This window comes from Pipistrellus kuhlii, unplaced genomic scaffold (assembly GCF_014108245.1).
Source record: "Pipistrellus kuhlii isolate mPipKuh1 unplaced genomic scaffold, mPipKuh1.p scaffold_m20_p_2, whole genome shotgun sequence".
Taxonomy (NCBI): domain Eukaryota; kingdom Metazoa; phylum Chordata; class Mammalia; order Chiroptera; family Vespertilionidae; genus Pipistrellus; species Pipistrellus kuhlii.
Window position 1 is genome coordinate 103,212,100 of NW_023425515.1, and position 21,417 is coordinate 103,233,516.

Below are 21,417 nucleotides of genomic sequence, written 5' to 3' on the forward strand. Positions count from 1 at the left end.
CCATCGCTCCTTCTGGAGGTGTTTGGGGGCACACAGCTGTTTGTTAGAATGAGTCAAAACAGTAGCTCTGGTACAAAATATTTTATGGATTGGAATAAGGCCTCTGTTTTTCAGGGTTCTTTTGCTATTTCTTGAATATTCATGCTGAGGGTTAGCCCCCATGAAGATTTACAGAGGGTGCCCTCTCAGCTGGAGCTCCGGGCATTGTTTGCCTACAGGGTTATCTTGGCTTTGTTTTAGGGTACTCTCCTGGACTGCTTGGCTTTCATCTCAGAAAGGCCAGTGTGTAAGAGCAGGTCTTTATCAATGGCCCAGGTGGGGTGGTTTTGTCCTCACTGTCACTGAATTCATTCTCTTTGTTTCCTCAGGGCTCCCTTAGGAGGGGCTGGGCCACCTGGAAATAATGTGGTTGGAGGGTCTCCACTGGCCAAAGGGATGGCCACAAGCATCCATCCACGCAGTGGGAGTATGAGCAGCCCTGCCACGGCCCTGAGAGCAGCCCTCCCCCTCACCACACCCCAGGCCCAGCACCAGGCAGCCTCTCTCCCAGTGGGCAGTTGTCTGTGGCACTCAGCATCCCCAGCGGCTAGCCAGGCCCGGAGCACTGTCCCCACAGGTATGTACTAGTTTTTTTGGGACCTCACTATCTGGAAAATTTGTTAAGGGGCTGGGGTCTCAAGTACTCAAATCGTAGAAACAGTTTGGCCCAGGTCTCAATCAGTTCCCAGAGGGAATGGCTTGTAATCATTGACCACTGCTGATCTCCAGGAGATATGATTACTCTGTCCTGGAAACTGAAACTGATGAGCAATTTATATATTTGGCTTCAGCAGGAGGACTGAGTGCACTAATAAGATTAACAGGTGCTTTGGGACTCTGCCCGTGAGGCTGTGAGGCTGTGGGCTGCCTCTCAGTCTCAGGCCTTCCATGTGCCGGGCACTGGAGGGTTTGCAGCTGGGCAGTACTCCCACACAGGCTGGTTGAGACACAGACAGTGTCACTGTCTGAGATGCTCTGAGCCAGGAGGGGCGGTCAGACCCTTCATCTTCATGCCAGCATTATCAATAGACAGGCTGACTAAATTTAAGGAAAAACTGGTTTGCTCCATTCTGGTGTGAAGTGAAGAGAAATATGGGTGGATCTCATAAGCATGAAGAAGGCAAGCATGGCTTGTTTGGAAGCTTATTACTTAGCTAAGAAGTCGGCCAGAGCGTGACTCCCATGACACTCCCAGGAGCCTGCACCGGCACCCTCGGAAGCCACAGAGCCAGCAGCATTGTCACACTGCAGTGACCAGAGCCCAGAGCAGAAGGATGTGCCTCTGAATTTCATTTATATGACACAGAATTCCCTTTCCCACCCCAACCTTATTCTCTCAGAAATCACCCCGTTCTTCTCAAAGTAAAACCTAAAGGACAAAGCATGTGGGCTCTTTGGAACACTACTTTTTTAGGATCTACTTAATCAGGAGAAGGCCATTGGGTTGTTTCATAAAGCAGCCTCCTGAGGGTGAGAAGATGAAATAATACTTAGCACAGATGAGCCATATTTTCCCCTGAGGCATGGCTGATGGGACAAGAGGGTGGGAGGTAAGTGTCCCGTCACCACTCCACCCTGTTACTCCCACGACCATGCTGATGCCAAGCTGGGCTCACAGACGGCAAAAGGAACCCCTAAATGTGATATGGACCAGCTACAGTCAGCGTGTCCACTGACAAAGCTGGTCTGGGCATGCAGGCTGGTGGCCAGCGAGCAGTGTTAGTGTGGCCAGGCGGGCTCTGTCTGTGTGAGGAGGCTCTGTTGGGGGCACCTGCGATGGGGCAGGGAGAGTGGGAAATACTTCTCTGAAGAGTGTATCCCAGAATGAGCAGCAGAGTAACACTCAGGTGGGAACAGAGAAGGGTGCCATCTGGAGCAGGAGGAAAGTTACATCAAATAGAAGTGGGAGAAAGCAGTCTTCTTCAACTAGCAGCAAGAAATTCAGTGAAGACTGAGTCTGGCCGCCCTTTGCTCAGAGCTGCTCCCGTGTTGTATTTTGCACCTTTAAATCAACGCAAGAAAAGGAACACCACATAACCAGACATCCTGAAAAGAGATACCATGGGAAGACAAAAAAATACCCCGCACATGAAAGAAAAGCAAGCATCACCAGAAAAGGAAGTAAACGAGTCAGAGGCAAGCAGCCTACCAGACCAAGAGTTCAGAATAATGATCACAGAATGCCTAAAAAGAATGGAAGAGAAATTTGACAATAACCAAGAAGAAATGAGGAAGAACCATGAGGAATTGAAGAAGAGCCATGAGGAATTGAAGAAGAAGCAAGAAGAAATGAAAAATGACATCGCTACCATGAAGAATTCAATAGAAAGCATCAAGAGTAGACTAGATGAAGCGGAGGACCACATCAGTGAGCTAGAAGACAAGATGGAAAAAAATACCCAATTAGAGCAGCTTTTAGAAAAAAAGATTAAAAAACAGGAGGAGAGTTTACGGGAGCTTTGGGACAATACAAAACAAAATAATATTCAAATAATAGGGGTTCCAGAAGGAAAGGAAACTGAGGTAGACATGGAAAAAGTATTTCAAGAAATAATGACAGAAAACTTTCCTGAGATAGAGAAGAAAAAACCAACACAAATCCCAAGCAAAATTAATCCCAGAAGACAGACGCCAAGGCACATTATAATAAAAGTGGCAAACAACAATGACAAAGTAAGAATCTTAAAAGCAGCCAGAGAGAGACAGAAAGTTACATACAAAGGAACCCCCAAGACTAGCAACTGATTTCTCAACAGAAATATATCAGGCCAGAAGGGAATGAGATGAAATATACAAAGTCTTGCAAAGGAAGGGTCTGAATCCAAGAATACTGTACCCAGCAAGGCTATCGATCAAAATTGAAGGGGAAATCAGGAGCTTCACAGACAAAAAAAAGACTGAAGGAATTTATCTCCACCAAACCAGCAATGCAAGAAATGCTAAAGGGTCTACTGTAAAAATAAAGAAATAGGAAGTGAAGAAGGAACATGGGTATAGAATAAAAATGGCATCAAATGAGTACCTATCAATAATAACCTTACATGTAAATGGATTAAATGCTCCAATCAAAAGACATAGGGTGTCAGACTGGATAAGAAAACAAGACCCATACATCTGTTGTCTATAAGAAATCCACCTCAGAAAAAAAGATGCACACAGACTGAGGGTGAAGGGATGGAAAAAAGTTTTCCAGGCAAATGGAAATGAAAAAAAAGCTGGGGTAGCAATACTTATATCTGACAAATTAGATCTCAGAGTGAAGGACATAACAAGAGATAATGAATGCCACTTCATAATACTAAAGGGAACAATCCAACAAGAAGAAATAACCCTGGTAAATATATATGAACCCAATACAGGAGCACCCAAATACGTAAAAAAAAAACTGCTGGAGGACATTAAGGGAGAGATTAATAGCAATACAATCATAGTAGGAGATTTTAATACCCCACTGTCACCCTTCGACAAATCATCAAAACAAAAAATCAGCAAAGAAATATCAATCCTAAATGACTCACTAGACCAGATGGAATTAATTGACATCTTCAGAACATTCTACCCCAAAGCCACAGAATATACATTCTTCTCAAGTGCACATGGGACATTCTCAAAGATAGACCACATTTTGAGACATAGGCAAAGTCTTTTCAAATTCAAGAAGATAGAAATCATATCAAGCATCTTCTCAGATCATAATGCCATAAAACTGGAAATTAACTACAATAAAAATAATCCAAAGAAATCAAACACATGGAGACTAAACAACATGTTATTAAACAAGGACTGGGTTACCAGAGAAATCAAGGAAGAAATTAAAAACATCCTGGCAACAAATGACAATAAAAACACAACAATCCAAAATCTATGGGACACAGCAAAAGCAGTCTTGAGAGGGAAGTTCATATCCTTACAAGCCTATTGAAAAAAAATAGAAAAAATGGTAACAGATGATCTAACTCTACAACTCAAAGAGTTAGCAAAAGAGCAACAAGAAAAGCCCAGTGTAAGCAGAAGGAAGGAAATAACAAAAATCAGAGCACAGATAAATGACATAGAGACCAAAAAAACAATATATAAGATCAACAAAACCAAGAGCTGGTTCTTTGAAAGAATAAACAAGATAGATGGCCCTCTAGCCAGGCTAACCAAGAAACAAAGAAAGAGGACCCAAATAAACAAAATCAGAAATGAAAGAGGTGAAATAACAACAGACCCCACCGAAATACAACAGATTGTTACAAAATACTACGAACAACTCTATTCCAACAAACTGAACAACCTGGAGGAAATGGACATATTCCTAGAAAAATACAAACTGCCAAAACTCAATCAGGAAGAATCTAAAAATCTCAATAGACCAATGACGTGGGAAGAAATTGAAACAGTCATCCAAAAACTTCCAGCAAACAAAAGCCCAGGGCCAGATGGCTTCACAGGAGAGTTTTACCAAACATTCAAGGAAGAACTAAAACCTATCCTCCTCAGACTATTCCAAAAAATCCAAGACGAAGGAACACTTCCAAACTCCTTCTATGAAGCCAGCATCACCCTAATACCAAAACCAGATAAAGACAACTCAATGAAAGAGAATTACAGGCCAATATCGCTCATGAACATAGATGCCAAAATCCTCAACAAAATTCTAGCAAATCGACTCCAGAAGAACATCACAAAGATAATACACCATGACTAAGTAGGATTTATTCCAGGAATGCAAGGATGGTACAATATCAACAAATCAACAAACGTGATACATCGCATTAACAAATTGAAAGATAAAAATCATATAGTCATATCAATTGATGCAGAAAAAGCATTTGATAAAATCCAACAGCCTTTCCTGATAAAAACTCTTAACAAGGTGGGAGTACAAGGATCATACCTCAACATAATAGAAGCTATATATGATAAACCCACAGCCAACATTATACTCAATGGGCAAAAACTAAAACCATTCCCTCTAAGAACAGGAACAAGGCAGGGAAGCCCTCTCTCGCCATTCCTGTTTGACATAGTACTGGAAGTACTAGCCATTGCAATTAGACAAGAGGAGGAAATAAAATGCATCCAAATTAGAAAAGAAGAAGTAAAGTTATCCTTATTTGCAGATGACATGATATTGTACATAAAAAACCCAAAAGACTCCATTAAAAAACTAATTGACTTAATAAATGAATTTGGCAATGTAGCAGGATACAAAATTAATGCCAAGAAATCCATGGCATTTCTATACACCAACAGTGAAACTACAGAAACAGGCTAAAAAAGCAATTCTATTTACCATAGCACCAAAAAAATTAAGATACCTAGGAATAAATTTAACAAAGGAAGTAAAGGATCTATTTGCGGAAAACTACAAGACACTGAAAAAAGAGATAGAGGAAGATGTAAGGAGATGGAAGAACATACCATGTTTATGGATTGGTAGAATCAACATCATCAAAATGTCCATACTTCCTAAAGCAATGTATAGGTTCAATGCACTCCCCATTAAAATACCAACGACATATTTCATTGACATAGAAAGAACTCTCCAAAAGTTCATTTGGAACAATAAAAGACCCGGAATAGCCACAGCAATCCTGAGAAAGAAGAGTAAAGTAGGAGGGATCTCAATACCAGACTTCAAACTATATTACAAAGCCACTGCTCTCAAAACAGCCTGGTACTGGCACAAGAACAGACATATAGATCAATGGAATAGAATCGAGAACCCAGATATCAACCCAAATCAATATGCTCAATTAATATTCGACAAAGGAGGCACTAATATACAATGGAGTCAAGACAGTTTCTTCAATAAATGGTGTTGGGAAAATTGGACAGACACATGCAAAAGAATGAAACTAGATCACCAACTTACAACATTCACAAAAATAAACTCAAAATGGATACAGGACTTAAACATCAGACGGGAAACCATAAAAATACTAGAAGCATCCACAGGCAGCAAAATCTCAGACGTATGCCAAAAGAACTTCTTCACCGATACTGCCCCTAGGGCAATGAAAGCTAAAGAGAAAATAAACAAATGGGACTTCATCAAAATAAATAGCTTTTTTTCAGCAAAAGAAACCATCAACAAAACAACAAGAAAGCCCACGGTGTGGGAGAACATATTTGCAAATAATACCACTGAGAAAGGTTTAATCTCCAACATTTACAGACAGCTTATACAAATAAATAAAAGGAAGATGAATGATCCAATTAAAATATGGGCAATGGACCTAAATAGAATATTTTCAAAAGAAGACAGAAGGAAGGCCAAAAGGCACATGAAAACATGCTCAAAGTCACTAATTGTCTGAGAGGTGCAAATCAAAACAACAATGCGGTACCATCTCACACCTGTCAGAATGGCCAACATCAAGAAATCAACAAACAACAAGTGTTGGCGAGGTTGCGGAGAAAAAGGAACCCTCGTGCACTGCTGGTGGGAATGCAGACTGGTGCAACCACTGTGGAGAACAGTGTGGAGTTTCCTCAAAAAACTGATAATGGAACTCCCATTTGTTTCAGTAATCCCACTTCTAGGAATATATCCCAAGAAACTAGAAACACCAATCAGAAAGGATATTTGCACCCCTATGTTCATAGCAGCACAATCTACAATAGCCAGAATTTGGAAACAGCCTAGGTGCCTGTCAGCAGATGATTGGATCCAAAAACTATGGTACATCTACACAATGGAATACTATGCTGCCATAAAAAGGAAGGAATTCTCATCATTTGCAGCAACCTGGATGGAATTGGAGAGCATCATGCTGAGTGAAATAAGCCAATCAATGAAGGAGAAACACCACATGACCTCACTCATTGGTTGATGATAAAGATCATTATAAACTGATGAACCAAGAGACAGATATAGAGAAAGTAAAGCAACAGGCAGACTGTCAAATAACAGTGGGGAGGGGAGGAAGATCTGGAGGAGATAATAGATCAACCGAAGGACTTGTATACATGCATATAAGTACAACCAACGGACACAAAACTCTGGGGAGGGAGGGGATGTGTTGGAGGGAGGAATGGGGGCAAAAAAAAATTAATAAAATATGTAAAAAAAAAAAAAAAAAAAAAAAGAAAGAAATTCAGTGAAGACTGAGCTGACGGAGGCCTGGCTAAAGCGGTGACTTGGGAGTCAGCAGATCTATTTTGAATGCTGGGGCTGCCGTGGCCCCAGTATCTTCTGCTGAAAGATGGCACTTACCTCCACTCACACTGCGAAGGCATCGACATGGCATATACAGTATGCACGCAGTACACTGCAGCTGTTTTACTGTTTGGTTAGAGAATGTTATTGGAGTACTCGATGCATGAAAATAAAGAAGTAAATATAAAAGTTACCACTGGATCTTGGGGTTGAATTCTCTATTGAAGACAGTGGGGACCCGCCACGGGACTTGAAGCCTGAGGGTTGACACTGCAGTGAATATCAGCAGGCACAGCAGGGAGAAGAGGTAGTATGGGCAGCCCAAGGCCTGGAGGGCAGTTGCGGGGGACCAGGACAACAAGGGAGGGCAGTTGGGGGGGACCCAGGCCTGCAGGGGAGGGCAGTTGGGGGGGACCAGGCTTGAAGGGGAGGGAAGTTAGGGGTGATCAGGCCAGCAGGGGAGGGCAGTTAGGGGTGACAAGGCCAGCAAAGGAGGGCAGTTGGGGGAGACCAGGCCTGCAGGGGAGGGCAGTTAGGGGTGACCAGACTGGCAAGGGAGGGAAGTTGGGGGCAACCAGGCCTGCAGAGGAGGACAGGTAGGGGCAACTAGACTGGCAGGGGAGGGCAGTTAGGGACAACTGGGTTGGCTGGGGAGCAGTTAGGCATCGATCAAGCTGGCAGGGGAGTGGTTAGGGATTGATCAGGCTGGCATGCAGAAGCAGTTAGGGACAATCAGGCAGGCAGGCAGGTGAGCAGTTGGGAGCCAGCAGTCTTGGATTGTGAGAGTGATGTCCAACTGTTAGTTTAGGCCCGATCCCAGTCTGACATCCTTCAAGGGGTCCCAGATTGGAGTTGGTGCAGGCTGGGCTGAGGAACAAGCACCCCCCCCGACCCATGCATGAATTTTGTGCACCAGGTTTCTAGTCATATAAATAATTTAATTAAACAGATGCGGTCTAAATAAACCCAAATAGAATGCATAGATTTTCAGTTATTATTTTTTTAAAATATATTTTATTGATTTTTTACAGAGAGGAAGGGAGAGAGATAGAGTTAGAAACATCGATGAGAGAAACATCGACCAGTTGCCTCCTGCACACCCCCCACCGGGGATGTGCCCGCAACCAAGGTACATGCCCCTGACCGGAATCGAACCCGGGACCTTCCAGTCCACAGGCTGATGCTCTATCCAGTGAGCCAAACCGGTTTCGGCTAGTTATTATTTTTTTTAATAACAAGGCCCAACCAAATGCAGTGAACAGGAAATAGATTTTAATACTTTAAATATAAAAATACAAGTAATGGAAAGTAAAAGGAGAGAACAATATAGTCAATTGCCATTATTCATAGTAGTTATAATCTATAAAGTTTCCATGAACACTGAGTGAATACTGAACTACTGCACCTAAGTGAAATATGTGTGTGTAGCTCACATAGATTTTTAATCTTTTTAAAATATATATATATATTTTTTTTTATTGATTTTTTTACAGAGAGGAAAGGAGAGGGATAGAGAGCTAGAAACATCGATGAGAGAGAAACATTGATCAGCTGCCTCCTGCACACCTTCTACTGGGGATGTGCCCACAACCAACGTACATGCCTTTGACCAGAATCAAACCGGGGACCTTTCAATCCGCAGGCTGATGCTTTATCCACTGAGCCAAACCAGTTTTGGCAGATTTTTAATCTTAAATATTCTATTTTCTTCATCTTACAAAAGAGAAAATGTGGTTTGGAAGTGTTAAGTGGCTGCCTGAGGCCACCTCACTAATAGATGACAGGATCAAGATTCAACCCATCCAACCTCCCCCAGAGCTGGAGCTTCCTGTGCTGTGCTGCCCTTGCCCCTCCTGTCTCTCTGTCCCTGGGCATTTCTGTATGAACAGAAATGAGAAGGAAGAGCATCATCTTGGCACGCCTCTGCCGGAAACAGGTGCATGGGTGACTTGTATTATTTGCTAATCTGTGCATGTCTGAGAATGACTGCAAAAGCACCAGAGGTTGCAAATCAATTTTAAATAGTAGGTGAATTTGGAAATACAGAATCTGTGAATAATGAGGATTGACTACCACGCTGAATCTAATCAAAAGAAATGTGGTTTGGTTATATTACTATCAGACCGAGTAGAATTCAGAACAGAAAATGTTATAACTAAGAAAAAGTCAATTTTACAGTGGTAAAAGAGTTGATTCCTCAAAGGGACTAAATATTTGTGCTTCAAATAACAGAGCCTCAAATAAATACTAGTATTAGTAAGCAATTACTGATAGAGCTGTAAGGAGATATAAACAGATAAACCTACAATTACAGTCAGAGGTTGCATTACTTCTTTCGATAATGGACACAAACGTATTATTGGTAAGAACATAGAACATTAGAACAACACTATAACCAAAGTGACTAAATTGACATTTACAGAATACTCCACCAAACAGCAAAATACATACTTCTTTGGGTACACACATTACCAGATAGACCATATTCAGGGCCATAATATTTAAATCTCAAATTTAAAAATTTAAAGTCACTCAAACTATATTTTCTGACTATAATAAAGTTTAATTAGAAATTAATAACACAAAGATATCTCCAAATATTTGAAAACTAAATGGCATACTTCAAAATTCCCAGGGATCAAAAGGAAATCAAAGTAGAATTAGAGAGCATTTTGAAGTGAATGAAAATAAAAACACAGCATATCGATTTGGAAATTTATATCACTAAAAACCTATATTAGAAAAAGAAGAAAAAAGTCTTAAACCAATTACCTCAGTTTCACTTTAAGAAACTAGAATCTGCTGGGACCGGTTTGGCTCAGTGGATAGAGTGTCGGCCTGCGGACTGAAAGGTCAAGGGCATGTACCTTGGTTGTGGGCACATCCCCAGTAGAGGGTGTGCAAGAGGCAGCTGATCGATGATTCTCTCTCATTGATGTTTTTAACTCTCTATCCCTCTCTCTTCCTCTCTGTGAAAAATCAATAAAATATATTTTTTTTAAAAAGAAAAAAAAGAAAGAAACTAGAATCAAAAGAACAAATAAAAATATATTTCTGCCAATAAAATCAATAAATTAGACAAATAAATTCCTGAAATACACAAATTAATAAACTTAAAAGAAGTTAATAATCTGATAAGCCAATACTTATTATAGAAATTGAATTAAAAACCTTCCATAAAGAAAGCTCCAGGCCTAAGTGGCTTCATTAGTGAAATATACCTAATGGCCAAGAAAGAAATTTTAATAATTCTTTGGAAACTCTTCCAGAAAATTGAAGAAAAAGAAAAAGAAAACATTTCCAAATTCTTTCTATAAGGCTAGCATTACCCTCATACTAAAAGCAGACAAAGATATTAAAATAAAACTATAGACCAATATTACTCATAAACAAATTCTAAACAATTTTAACAAATAAAATACAGCAATAAACAAAAAGATAATAATACATCATGACCAAGTAGGGTTTATCCCAGGTTTCATTAATGTTTAATTAATATAATTCACTGTATTAACAAACTGAAAAAGAAAACATGGTCAGTTGAATAGGTGTGTGTGTGTGTGTGTGTGTGTGTGTGTGTGGTGGGAATTTGACAAAATTTATCATCCATTCCTTATAAAAACTCTCATAAGATGAGAAAACAGAAGTGAACTTCTTCAACTTGATAAAGGGCATCTATGAAAGCCCACAACTAACATTTAACTTGCTGTGAAAGACTGAGAGCAGGATCGAGACAAGGATGCCCATTCTGGACATTTTTACTCAATATTGTGTTATAAGTTCTAACCCGAGAGCTGAGTAATGAGAAAGAAGTAAATTGCATACAGAATGGCAAGGAGGGAGCTAGACTATCTCAGTTTGCAGAGTACATTATAATACAGAGAGAACCCTAAGGAATACACACACACACACACACACACACACACACACACACACAGCTTTTTTATTTATTTATTTTTTTAGCTAACAAATGAGTTCAGCAAGGTTCAGGACACAAGATTAATTCACAAAAATCAATTGTATTTTTACATACTAGTAGTGAATTGAAATTGACATTTAAAAAATAACGATGCCTTGGAGAACATCATGCTGAGTGAAATAAGCCAATCAATGAAAGAGAAACACCACATGACCTCACTCATTTGTGGATGATAAAGAACATTATAAACTGATGAACCAAGAGACAGATATAGAGACAGTAAAGCAACAGGCAGACTGTCAAATTACAGTGGGGAGGGGAGGAAGATCTGGGGGAGATAATAGATCAACTGAAGGACTTGTGTACATGCATATAAGTACAACCAATGGACATAAAACTCTGGGGAGGAAAGGTATGTATGAGAGGGAGGGAGGGGGGAAAAATCAATAAAATATATTTAAAAAAAATAATAATGATGCCAATTTTATAGCATCAAAAATATACTTAGGGGCAAATGTGATCAAAGATGAGGAAGAACTATAGACTGAAAACTGCAAAGTATTGATGAGAGAAATTGAAGAATACCTAAATAAGTAGGGAGATATATGAATATTCATGAGTGAGAAGACTTAATATTTTAACGTGTTTATTCTCACAAAATTGACCTATAGATTCAATCGAATACCAATCAAGACCCCACCCAACTTTTTAATAGAAATTGACAGTCTTACATCTCAAATTCATATAAGCATGCAAAGGTCCTAGAAGAGTAAAAGACAGCCTTGAAAAGAGCAACAAATTTAGAAGGCTAAAACTGATTTCAAAATATTATTATACTACAGTAATTAAGTCAGTGTGATATTGTTGTAAAACCAAACAACTAAATCAATGGATTCTTTTTCTGAAAATATAGATGGAGCCACAATTGGTCTTGTCCAGATAATAGCTGATGGAATGATGGAGTAAGACACCATATTTCTGTGGAATGAGAAGTGACAGCATGACTCCTGGACAGTATGGAAGAATGAGTTTATGTAGAACTCCCCTAGTCTCTCTGTTTTAAACATGGAGAGTTTGCGTGTTTGTTTTTAAAACTTTTTAAAAGTCAACTCTATGGTTGTAAACGAAGTGCTGGCCTACAGGCTCCAGGTGGAAAGCAGGTGGTGTGGGCTGACTTTCAACTCCCCAAGAGCATATGGGCAGGAGCTCCCGGCAAGTATCAGGGAGCAGACCCAGCCCCTCCTGGGGCATGTGCAACACTGAGCACTGCGGAAGGCGTGGAGAGCAGAGAGCTGAGTGTGACTCTGGCCTGAGGACTGAGTCTTCACCATCCCTGGACGACCAGAGTTCAAGTGATCCTTTTACTCCTGGTTCTGAGAAGAGGCCCCAGAGGTCCATGTAGAAGAGCAACAAGACTGCAGACCCAGAGAAGTAATCCAGGGCAGAAACAACAGCAGTAAGACACCCCTGCTCAGATGAACTAACATCTCTGGGCTGAGACAGCTAGTACATAAAGGATAGCCAGTACTCTTAAGAAATGGGAGGGAAATAAAAGAGAAATCTAAAAAAAAGTCACTGATGTCAGTATATTTAAGATCCTCTAAAAGGAAATAGAAATAGCATCCACCCTCTAAAAAAGAAAGACAGGGTAGTGAAGAAAAAAGAGATGCCTATAGTCATGAATCAGAAACTGTTCAATATGAAAAAGAACCAACTTAAAATTTTGGAAAGAGAAAATATATTTAGTTACAAAACTCCATCGTAACATAAACTCTAGACTGAACTCAGTTGAAGATAGAAATTCTCCATTCTGGAAAGCCATACAAAGGAATTTATCTGCTGATACCATCTCTTATTTTGTAGTGTGTTAGTAAGGAGATGTGCAGTCAGGTGGAAGCTAGCCAGAGGTGGAGGCAAGCTGTGCCAGTTCTCAGCAGAAGAACCATAAGCCGCTCTGCAGGGTTTTCAGAATCCAAGTGCTTTTGCCCTTCCCTGGCTGAGCTGTCATCTCCCATTACACGCTGCTGATAAATGGCAGCAGGGGAGGGGCAGATAAATGACTGATTATGTCAGGGGGGATTAAATGACCCCAGTGGCTTCATGGATCTGCATCAGTGCCTAACCTGGTCTTCTCCTTTGAAATGAGAAGCCACGTTGAGGAAGGATCCAAAGCCATCCCAAATTCTGAGTAGTTTTTTAAAATCATAAATAAGACTTCCTCTGTCTCACTTCCTGGAAAGAGAGGATGGGCTCCCAGCACACTGTCAGAGGAAGGGGTTGTTTGCGGAGCCGGGCAGGTGTCTGAGTATTTGCTTTGTCCAAGGTGGGGCCTGCGAACATAGCTTCATTGCGTGTAAAATTTCCATGTTGTTGAGGACACGCATGCCACAAAGTCTGGCACTGGAGCATTGTGGCAGTGTGGCATCCCTCTTCTCTGGTTAACAAGGCCAACACACTGGAAGTGGGCAGTGCAGCATTAGAGGGACGCTGAGTGTGAAGTGATGTCTGCTGCCACCCATGGATCTCTTTTTAGGCCAGACCCACCTGCCTAGAACTCTGTCCCTATGGTGTGGCCATTCTGTCCCCTGTTTGTTTCTGTAATTAGTAAGGAGACAGTTCTTCAAAATTACTAACACAAGCTGTAATAGGATTCATTTTAACATGGCACTATGTTTGGAAAAAACTCTATTTTTCTTTTAGAGTCTTAGCATCATTTTAAAAAATATTTTTTTTTATTGATTTCAGAGAGGAAGGGAGATGGAGGGATAGAAACATCAATGATGAGTGAGAAACATTGATCGGCTGCCTCCTGCATGCCACCTACTGGAGATCAAGCCCTGGGCACATGCCCTGACCATAATCACACCATAACTTCCTGGTTCATAGGTCGACATTCAACCTCTGAGTCATGCCAGCTGGGCTAGAGTCCTAGCATCTTTAGACAAGGGTAATTTCCTGGCCACGAGGCTCCTGTTGTGTGAATCGCGAAACTGAGGCTGCAGTTTGCAGGCAGGGAATGGGGTCGCATGCTCCCTGGACTTTGGGGGTGAGGAGAAACATACAAGCTGCTTTGTCCTGTGATGAGCACAGCTCAACCAGGCCAAGTACCAAATGTCAGAAACAAAGCACTGAATACTGCGGTCGGGAACTGCTGACACAGGCCCCTCACAGGCAGGCTTCTTCAGAGCTCTCCTTGAGGCCTTACTTTATGGACACAGTCTAACAAGGGTGAGTGCATTAGCCCATCGCAGCGGAGAAGGCTGGTCCAAGACTCAGTAGGAGACTGGTGGCAAGGCAAGAGATGGTGTCCCCAGTCCTGAGGGCAGGTTAGTCTGTGTGCATTCTTAGGGTTCTGGGCCTCAAGCTTTCCCTGTGTTGTGCCAGTTGTACAGAGACTGGGGAAATTGTCTCAGGAAAGAGTGCATTGCAATTGCATGGCAGGTTTCAAACTAAACTGTCTACCCACTGTCTCTCCCATCCTGTGCTCCAGCTGCCCACTCCTCTGCTCAGGCTCAGGACCAACCAACCACCATGGTGTCGCCCCTGTGCACCCAGAACTCCCCGTCCCGCTTGCCCACTGCCAGCCGCAGGCCCCACTCCACGGTGTCCCTGCAGCACCTCCACCAGCCCCCAGTGCAGACCATTGGTGGCGCCCAGTGCCCCTGGCCAGCCATCCCACTCACGTCAGCAGCATCGGCTGTCACACCTCCCAATGTCACTGCTGCCAACCTCAACGGGGAGGCTGGAGTGGGGACCGTCAGTGGCCTATCTACATCCAGCCCCACCAACGTGAGATGCAAACCAGACGAGAAGAAAACTGAAAAGGTAAGCAGCCAGCCCATCCTGGGTGAGCTGGTTATTGTAACTCTTTGGCACAAGACACAAAAGACATTTTGTACAATTAAGGCTTGAAGGTGGGCACCAGGTACACGGCAGACAGGGAAGCCAGACCAGCAAGTGGCTGGTTGTCACAGTGGATTCTAGGCAGGCCACAGGTCCAACTGCCCAAGCCCAACTACCATTTTTATGCAAATCATAAAAATGTGTCTTCTCCTCAAGATGTGTTCATCATTTATTGGAAAATCATTGTGCTATGCTCATTTTGTTAGAACAACACTCTCTTTGCCATGCACCAGGATATTATAACATAACACACAAACCTGCTTCTGTGTCACAGGAGTGGCAGCCATGCCCTCCCTGTGTCAGCCCTGAGCAGGCACCACCGCTCAGAAGCACCGTTCAGGCCCGCTTTCTGAGGAGAAATGGGAGCAGGATGCCAGCCTGAGTTGCTATGGGTGGCATTGCTAGCTCTTCTTTTAACTGTGAAGGAAGTAGGCTTATTTTTACAAAATAAATCTGATTCCAATGAGCTTGCCTCAGTTGCCACCCATCCAGACACTGGATCAATCAGGATTACACTCCAGGTTTCTAAATCAATGCTGTCCAATAAAGCCATTTCAAGACACATATCTAATGTGAAATCTTCTAGTAGCCACCTTTTTTAAAAAAGTTGAAATAATTTTAAAATAAAATTAAAACAAATTCATTTTAATAGTATAATCTATTAAACCCCATATCCAAATATAGTATCATTTTAACATGTAATCTATAGAAGAAACTTGTTGGTGAGAGTTCTACCTTTCTTCAGCCAGTGAAACAGCCCCCGTGCTCAGGGGCCACCGCCCACCTAGCGGCTCCTTGGAGTGCGGGCCTAGGTCCACAACAGGGATCCACTCTCTTTATCGGCCTTGTTGTATGAAAGGTTTAAGCTCATTCTCTCATCTTGACACATTCTGTAAATCTTTTCAAACCTTTCTATGTGAAATCAGTCTATTGAATAGAGTGTGCTAACTAGGGCTTGGATGAGATCTTAACCCTGGATTGTGTATTTACAGGGAGAGCAGCCACTCGGCTCTTTAGGAACCACATACCTAAGCTGGGCTGACTGCTCAGTCCATCAGCCTAGGAGCTCCTGAGTCACACCCACCACCCAGCTCCCTGTGGATGGTGGGAGTCCAGGAATCCCACAAAGATGCACACACCAGATTCTTCAGGGCCTCCCTGATGCTCAGGTCTGATCACAACCTCTCGTCCAGTCCAAAGGAAAGTAGTTCCTGTGCAGCTGGTGTGGAGGAGACCTCAGTCATAACTGCTCCTGCTGAGCTCTCAAAGCTCAAATCCCCAGATATTGATAGGCTTGCTAGGTGTGAAGTGAAGTGGTTGCTCTGCGCTTTGTGTCTATGTTTGAAAGTCATTTGGGTCTTGATCCTTCAACCTGCAGCCTTGTGAGGATGTGCTGGGCCTTTTTGCTGGCAGAGGTGGGGTGGTTCCACCCTCTCACAAGGACATCTTTCCTGAAAAACAAGATCCCCTCGGCCTCCGAAATGCTGAGAAAGAACAGGAGACAGACTTAGAAAGGGAAGAGCCATAATTTCTCTGTCAACGTTTCTGGTTCTTTGCCTCAGTTCCCTCTCTCCAGTTAGTGAAACAGGGCTGGCTTCATTCATTGTGGCTCATTGTTGGGCAGGATCAGGCTCATAGGGACCGATATGGTGAGTGATATTATTCACCACCTTTGCCCTCTTAAGTGTGTCGCTAATGAAAACCAACATTGGGTCAGTTTTTGACAGGCCCAACCGGTTAGACACTTAGCAAGTGTTTTGCTTTCATTCAAGGCTTACTCTCCATTAATAGTTCCCCTATGTCAGAAGGAGCAGTTGAGTCCAGGGCCCCTCTTAATGAAAGGCTCTTCGGATGAAAGTGCTGCTCCCACATGGAAAGCAGCTTAGCTCGGATGACTCCCCAGGCTGGGCCTGGCAGTGGAAATGCACAGGCCTACAGCAGCTCATACTGGCCATGCTTGTGGTTGGACACAGACTCCTCGAGGCACAGGAAGCAATTTATGCTTTGCTCCCAAGTAATAGGGTCTGGGAAATGTGCCATCTTCCTCCATGGACAGATGGGTAATTCAGAGGAGAGCAAGTGGACCCTGGACTGGGCCGACCTGCAGAACACAGTTCACCTGGATTCTGAAACCTCAGCTTCTTTCAAATTCCATCCTCTTCTGATCATTCTCATGTGATAACAACCATACAGTACTTCAAGATGGTGGCTCCTTAGAGAAATTGAGGAGCAGTTGCCAAATTAAGATTGGACCTGGATGGAAGCCTAAATCAGGACCCTTATTCAGGGAGGTGCTGTGTGGCAGGGCTGGAAAGGGCCTGGCCAGCTGCCACCTGCGTCTGTACCGCTAAGGCCCTCAGGCTGGGTGTGTGCCTCACATTTCCTGGAAGCAGCCTGTCTTAAGAATCACATAAATGAGGAAGAGAATCTAAAGCATCCCACAAAGCTGTGGGCTGCCTGTCTGAGCCTGACATGCTGTCAGCCCACCATGTGCTAATGGAACTAATAGCTTCAATTATAACTGAGCCCCAGAAATCTGGCATCCCCTTGATGAAGCAGACTGCTCCCCTGTGTGCCACTCACAGACCTGCTGCTGCTCTTCCGGTGGAGAAAGTGGATTCTATCCATCTGTTTCGTGTCTAAAATTCATAAGTACCTGAGCTCGGCATACCTGCTTGAATAATAAAGTGCTTAATCTTTCTTGTTCCGTTCCAGACATTCTTCAGAAGGGTGCCAGATTTTACAAAAAACGTTATCTGAATGCATTTTACTTAATCTGATTTGTGGTAGCACTGTGTTTGTTCTGCAGAAATGCCAGAGGCCTGTTGGAAATCCAAACACAAGGCAAAGTTAGCCAAACCTGACAAAGTGATTGCATAGCCCAGGCCCTTAGGAGGGAGCAGGCTTCTGATTTCTGCCTTTCTGCTGTTTGACCTAATCTCCTATGAGGCAATTTTAAAGGAATTAATGTTATGCTATAATTACTACTAGGTTAGCAGAGTCTTCCTACTTCAATGAAAAGATGATGGCATTGAGCTGAGGTGGCAAGAGAACTGGGTCACACATTTCTACAGCTTCTTGGGTGCTGAGTCCAAAACAATTTCTGGAGAATTGAAACTCCAGCACTTTAATCCTCCCTCATTGAACAATATTAAACCCAGCCAACCATGCATCATCTCTGGGATGGTGGCCTAGGGAAGACAGCTTCTCTCCTGGAAGCAATGGGAGTGCTCCCCATTCTGTGTCCGGGCTCCTCTGAGGACTTGGAGGTGAGACCTGCCCCGGCTGGGGCCTCTCTTTGGTGGAGGAGCAGCTGCGCACTGGGCTCACGGCCACTTGTCAGGTGTGGGCTGGTGTCACATTCAGAACATGGAGTGCTCTGGGGGCTCTGGGTACAGGACAATTGCAGCAAGGTCTATGCCCTCGTGGTCCATTGTCATGGAGGTAAAATAGCTGAAGATGGCCCAATAGGTTGTGTGATGTGACAGAGCAGAGGAGAGAGAAGTAGTCTTCCTAGAGTGGCCATTATTTCAGAGAGTAGGTGGTTCCAGATGGCCTAAGAGTGTGAGAGGCTCCTGGGGAGGGATGGAGGTGGCTGTGCATGGGGAGGTGGGGGTGGCCGGTCCTGCTGCAGCTGCCATGAGGCTTGTCCACTTGCCCCAGGTTCCCTCTTTCACTGCTAAGCTTGCCCCGGAGTGGGGCAGAGTGAGCCTGTCAGAGAAGCCCCTGAGCACCAGGCTCCCAGGACTCTTTCCTGGGGTCTCCTCACTGTCTCTCATACTGCTCCATCTCATCAACAGGGCTCACTTTACTCCTGGGGTAACCAGTCCCTCACACCAGCACCGCCCCACCCCCAGTGTCAGAAAGTCCATGTAAATGCTGTCCCAGGGGCACGCAGGTCAGGGACTGGGCTGTGGGAAAGAACCCTTCCAGGCCTTCACAGAGGAAATCTGTCCCTGCTGGTCCTGTAAGCTGGGCCTGCTCGCCTCCCCAACCTGGTAGCATTGCCTGAATGATGGCAAGACTGAGAGAGACCCTCAGGGAGAAGGTGTCACTGACAGTGACAAAAGGGCCCATGCGGTGCTCTGAGCCAGCTGAGCAGGGTCTTTCAGAGGGAAATGAACATAATGATCAGAGGCAGTGTCATAAGCAAGCAATTTTTAAAAAAAAATTTATGGATTGATTTTTTTAGAGAGAGAGAAACATTACTTTGTAGAGTAACATTACTTTGTTGTTCCACTTATGCATTCATTGGTTGTTTCTTGTATGTGCCATGACTGGGAATTGAACCCACAACCTTGGCATATTGGGGCAACATTTCAAACAACTGAGCTAGCCAGCCAGGGTTTGGTCAAGTAATTTAAGAGTTATTTATGCCCTTGTGGCCTTGTCAAGTTCCACACTTCTGTCTCTGTGGCTCTTGCTCTTTCATTCCTTTTCTTTTCCTCAGCTCCCATGAAGCAGGCTAGCTGTCTCACTGATATATTCGAGCTTGCATAATTTCGATTCCCTAGGCTGTTGCCTGCCTCACATCCCAGTTATGCCTTAAGATCAAGATGGGGACTTCTAGTTTCTGAACTCCCCATCTGTGGGAAATGTGATCTGTTGATTTTTACAAGCCAGCCATTTGGTTTGATTGGTTATCTAGAAGTCTTAATGCTTCCAGTAAGAATATTGAAGTTCAGTGTTTGGTATCTCACAGAATTCTTCTCATCAATTATTTGAATGCCTGATTTGCCTCTCAGTTGTACATGTTTCCAACATTTCTGTAACTGTTTTCATTGAAATATTTGGGATGTGCTTTCATGTTTCCATCTCACACTTGTTTATTAAAACTACAGCATGTGTGTATGTCTATGTGAATGTGTGCATGTATGTATATGTGTTTATGTGGTTTGTGTGTGTGTGTGTGTGTGAAGCTCATGGAAGATCTTTGTGCTCTAACATGCCATCACAACCTGTGAGAAGGGAGAGCTCAGTGATGAGTGGAAAATAACCCTCCTTTGTCCCTGCACTAGGGATGGCGGGCAATGTGGTGGTACAGGAAGCCTGGAGTCCACATGCAAGGACCTGGGTCCAAGGCCCCATCCACCCATGTCATCTCTCTGAACTTGAATTTCCTCAACTGTAAGTGAGGTAACTGTGCCCTTAAACAGCTGTTATGGAGAGGACTATTTTGGACTAAATGTTTGTGTCCCCCCAGGTTTGTAAGTTAAAGGTCTCCCCGCAATGTGAGGTGGGGCCTTTCAAGGGTGAGTAGGGTTTGATAATTCAGGGCCTCCTGATGGGATTAGTGGTCTCTAAGAAGAGGAGGAGAGGTCTCTGTTCTCCCGCACACACAATGAGGAAAGGCCACATGCGGACACAGTGAGAAGGCAGCCATCTGCAGCAGAAGAGCCCTCACCCCTCATGAGGAATCTCACCATGCTTGCAATCTGACCTCAGACTTCCAGTTTTCAGATGGTGAGAAAATCAGTTTCTGGTGCCTAAGCCTCCCCATCTACAGTATTTTGTTGTGGCAGCCCTAGCCAAGGACAAGTACATTAAAATAGAAGTGCATACAAACCACCAGGCACATGGTTGATGTTCTCCATGTCTATGAGCTTGACTTTGTTTCCTCCTTTGTAAAAGAAGGTGTGGGGTATTACTTCCTAACTGTCTTAGAAGGACACAAGAGAGTAGAGCCTTTGGAAAAGGGCAAGACCTGCAAACAAAAGTGGATAGATGAAGACATCAGGGAGAGGGTGGGCATGGGCTGCCATCACTGGGAAGCTTGGGAAAACGAGCCCCCACAGAGGCTGTGGACTGCACTGCCTGCACAGCCTGGGGCTGGGGATCAGGATAGCGTCAGGGTGATGGCCCGCAGGTCATGCTTAGAACTCCAGCTCCCAGCTCCTGCCTTGACCTCATTTCCTCCTTCTTTGCCCCTTGAGCCCCTGGGCTCACCTGGCCCCTCACTTGAACACAAGAACCAGGACATGATCAGCTCTGGCTCTCTCCAACTGGGGCTGGGCAGAGGGAGCTCCACAATTCTCCATCTCAGAGCTTCTGATGTCTTTTGAAGTGGCAGATTAGTCCTAGAACTCATTGGAGATGTTGGGGCTAAAGATGTTTCTACACAGGAGGGCCAAGCCTGAGAATTACTGGGAAAGGGGGAGTCCAGGTGTGTTTGCAACAGGGGAGAAAGCAGTTATGGGAAGAAGATCTAACTGCTGTTCAGAAAAGCCGCAGAAGAAGCCATCAGTAGTGTCAAGAAGTTCAAGAGGAGGAAATAAGGATGCCAGTGCCCTAGAGGCACCTGGTTCAGGGAGAGGAGGGGTCCAAAGGAGGTCATTGTCTCTTTTAAGCACAATTTCTGGTCATCACCATGTTGTCACTAGGGTCCCTCAGGCTTTCTACTTGGCAG

General features: G+C 43.6%; 1 protein-coding gene across 4 annotated transcripts in view; it reads left to right on the forward strand.

Annotated features, from left to right (window-relative positions):
* SH3RF3 (SH3 domain containing ring finger 3) overlaps nt 1-21,417 on the forward strand; it is a 215,440-nt gene that overhangs the window by 182,617 nt on the left and 11,406 nt on the right. For 3 of the 4 annotated variants that reach the window (XM_036447977.2, XM_045584185.1, XM_045584184.1), the window contains 2 exons: nt 369-616; nt 14,599-14,933. In XM_036447977.2, coding sequence (XP_036303870.1) covers nt 369-616; nt 14,599-14,933 — 583 coding nt within the window. The remainder of the gene's footprint in view (nt 1-368; nt 617-14,598; nt 14,934-21,417) is intronic. The other variant, XM_045584183.1, reaches the window with a different exon arrangement.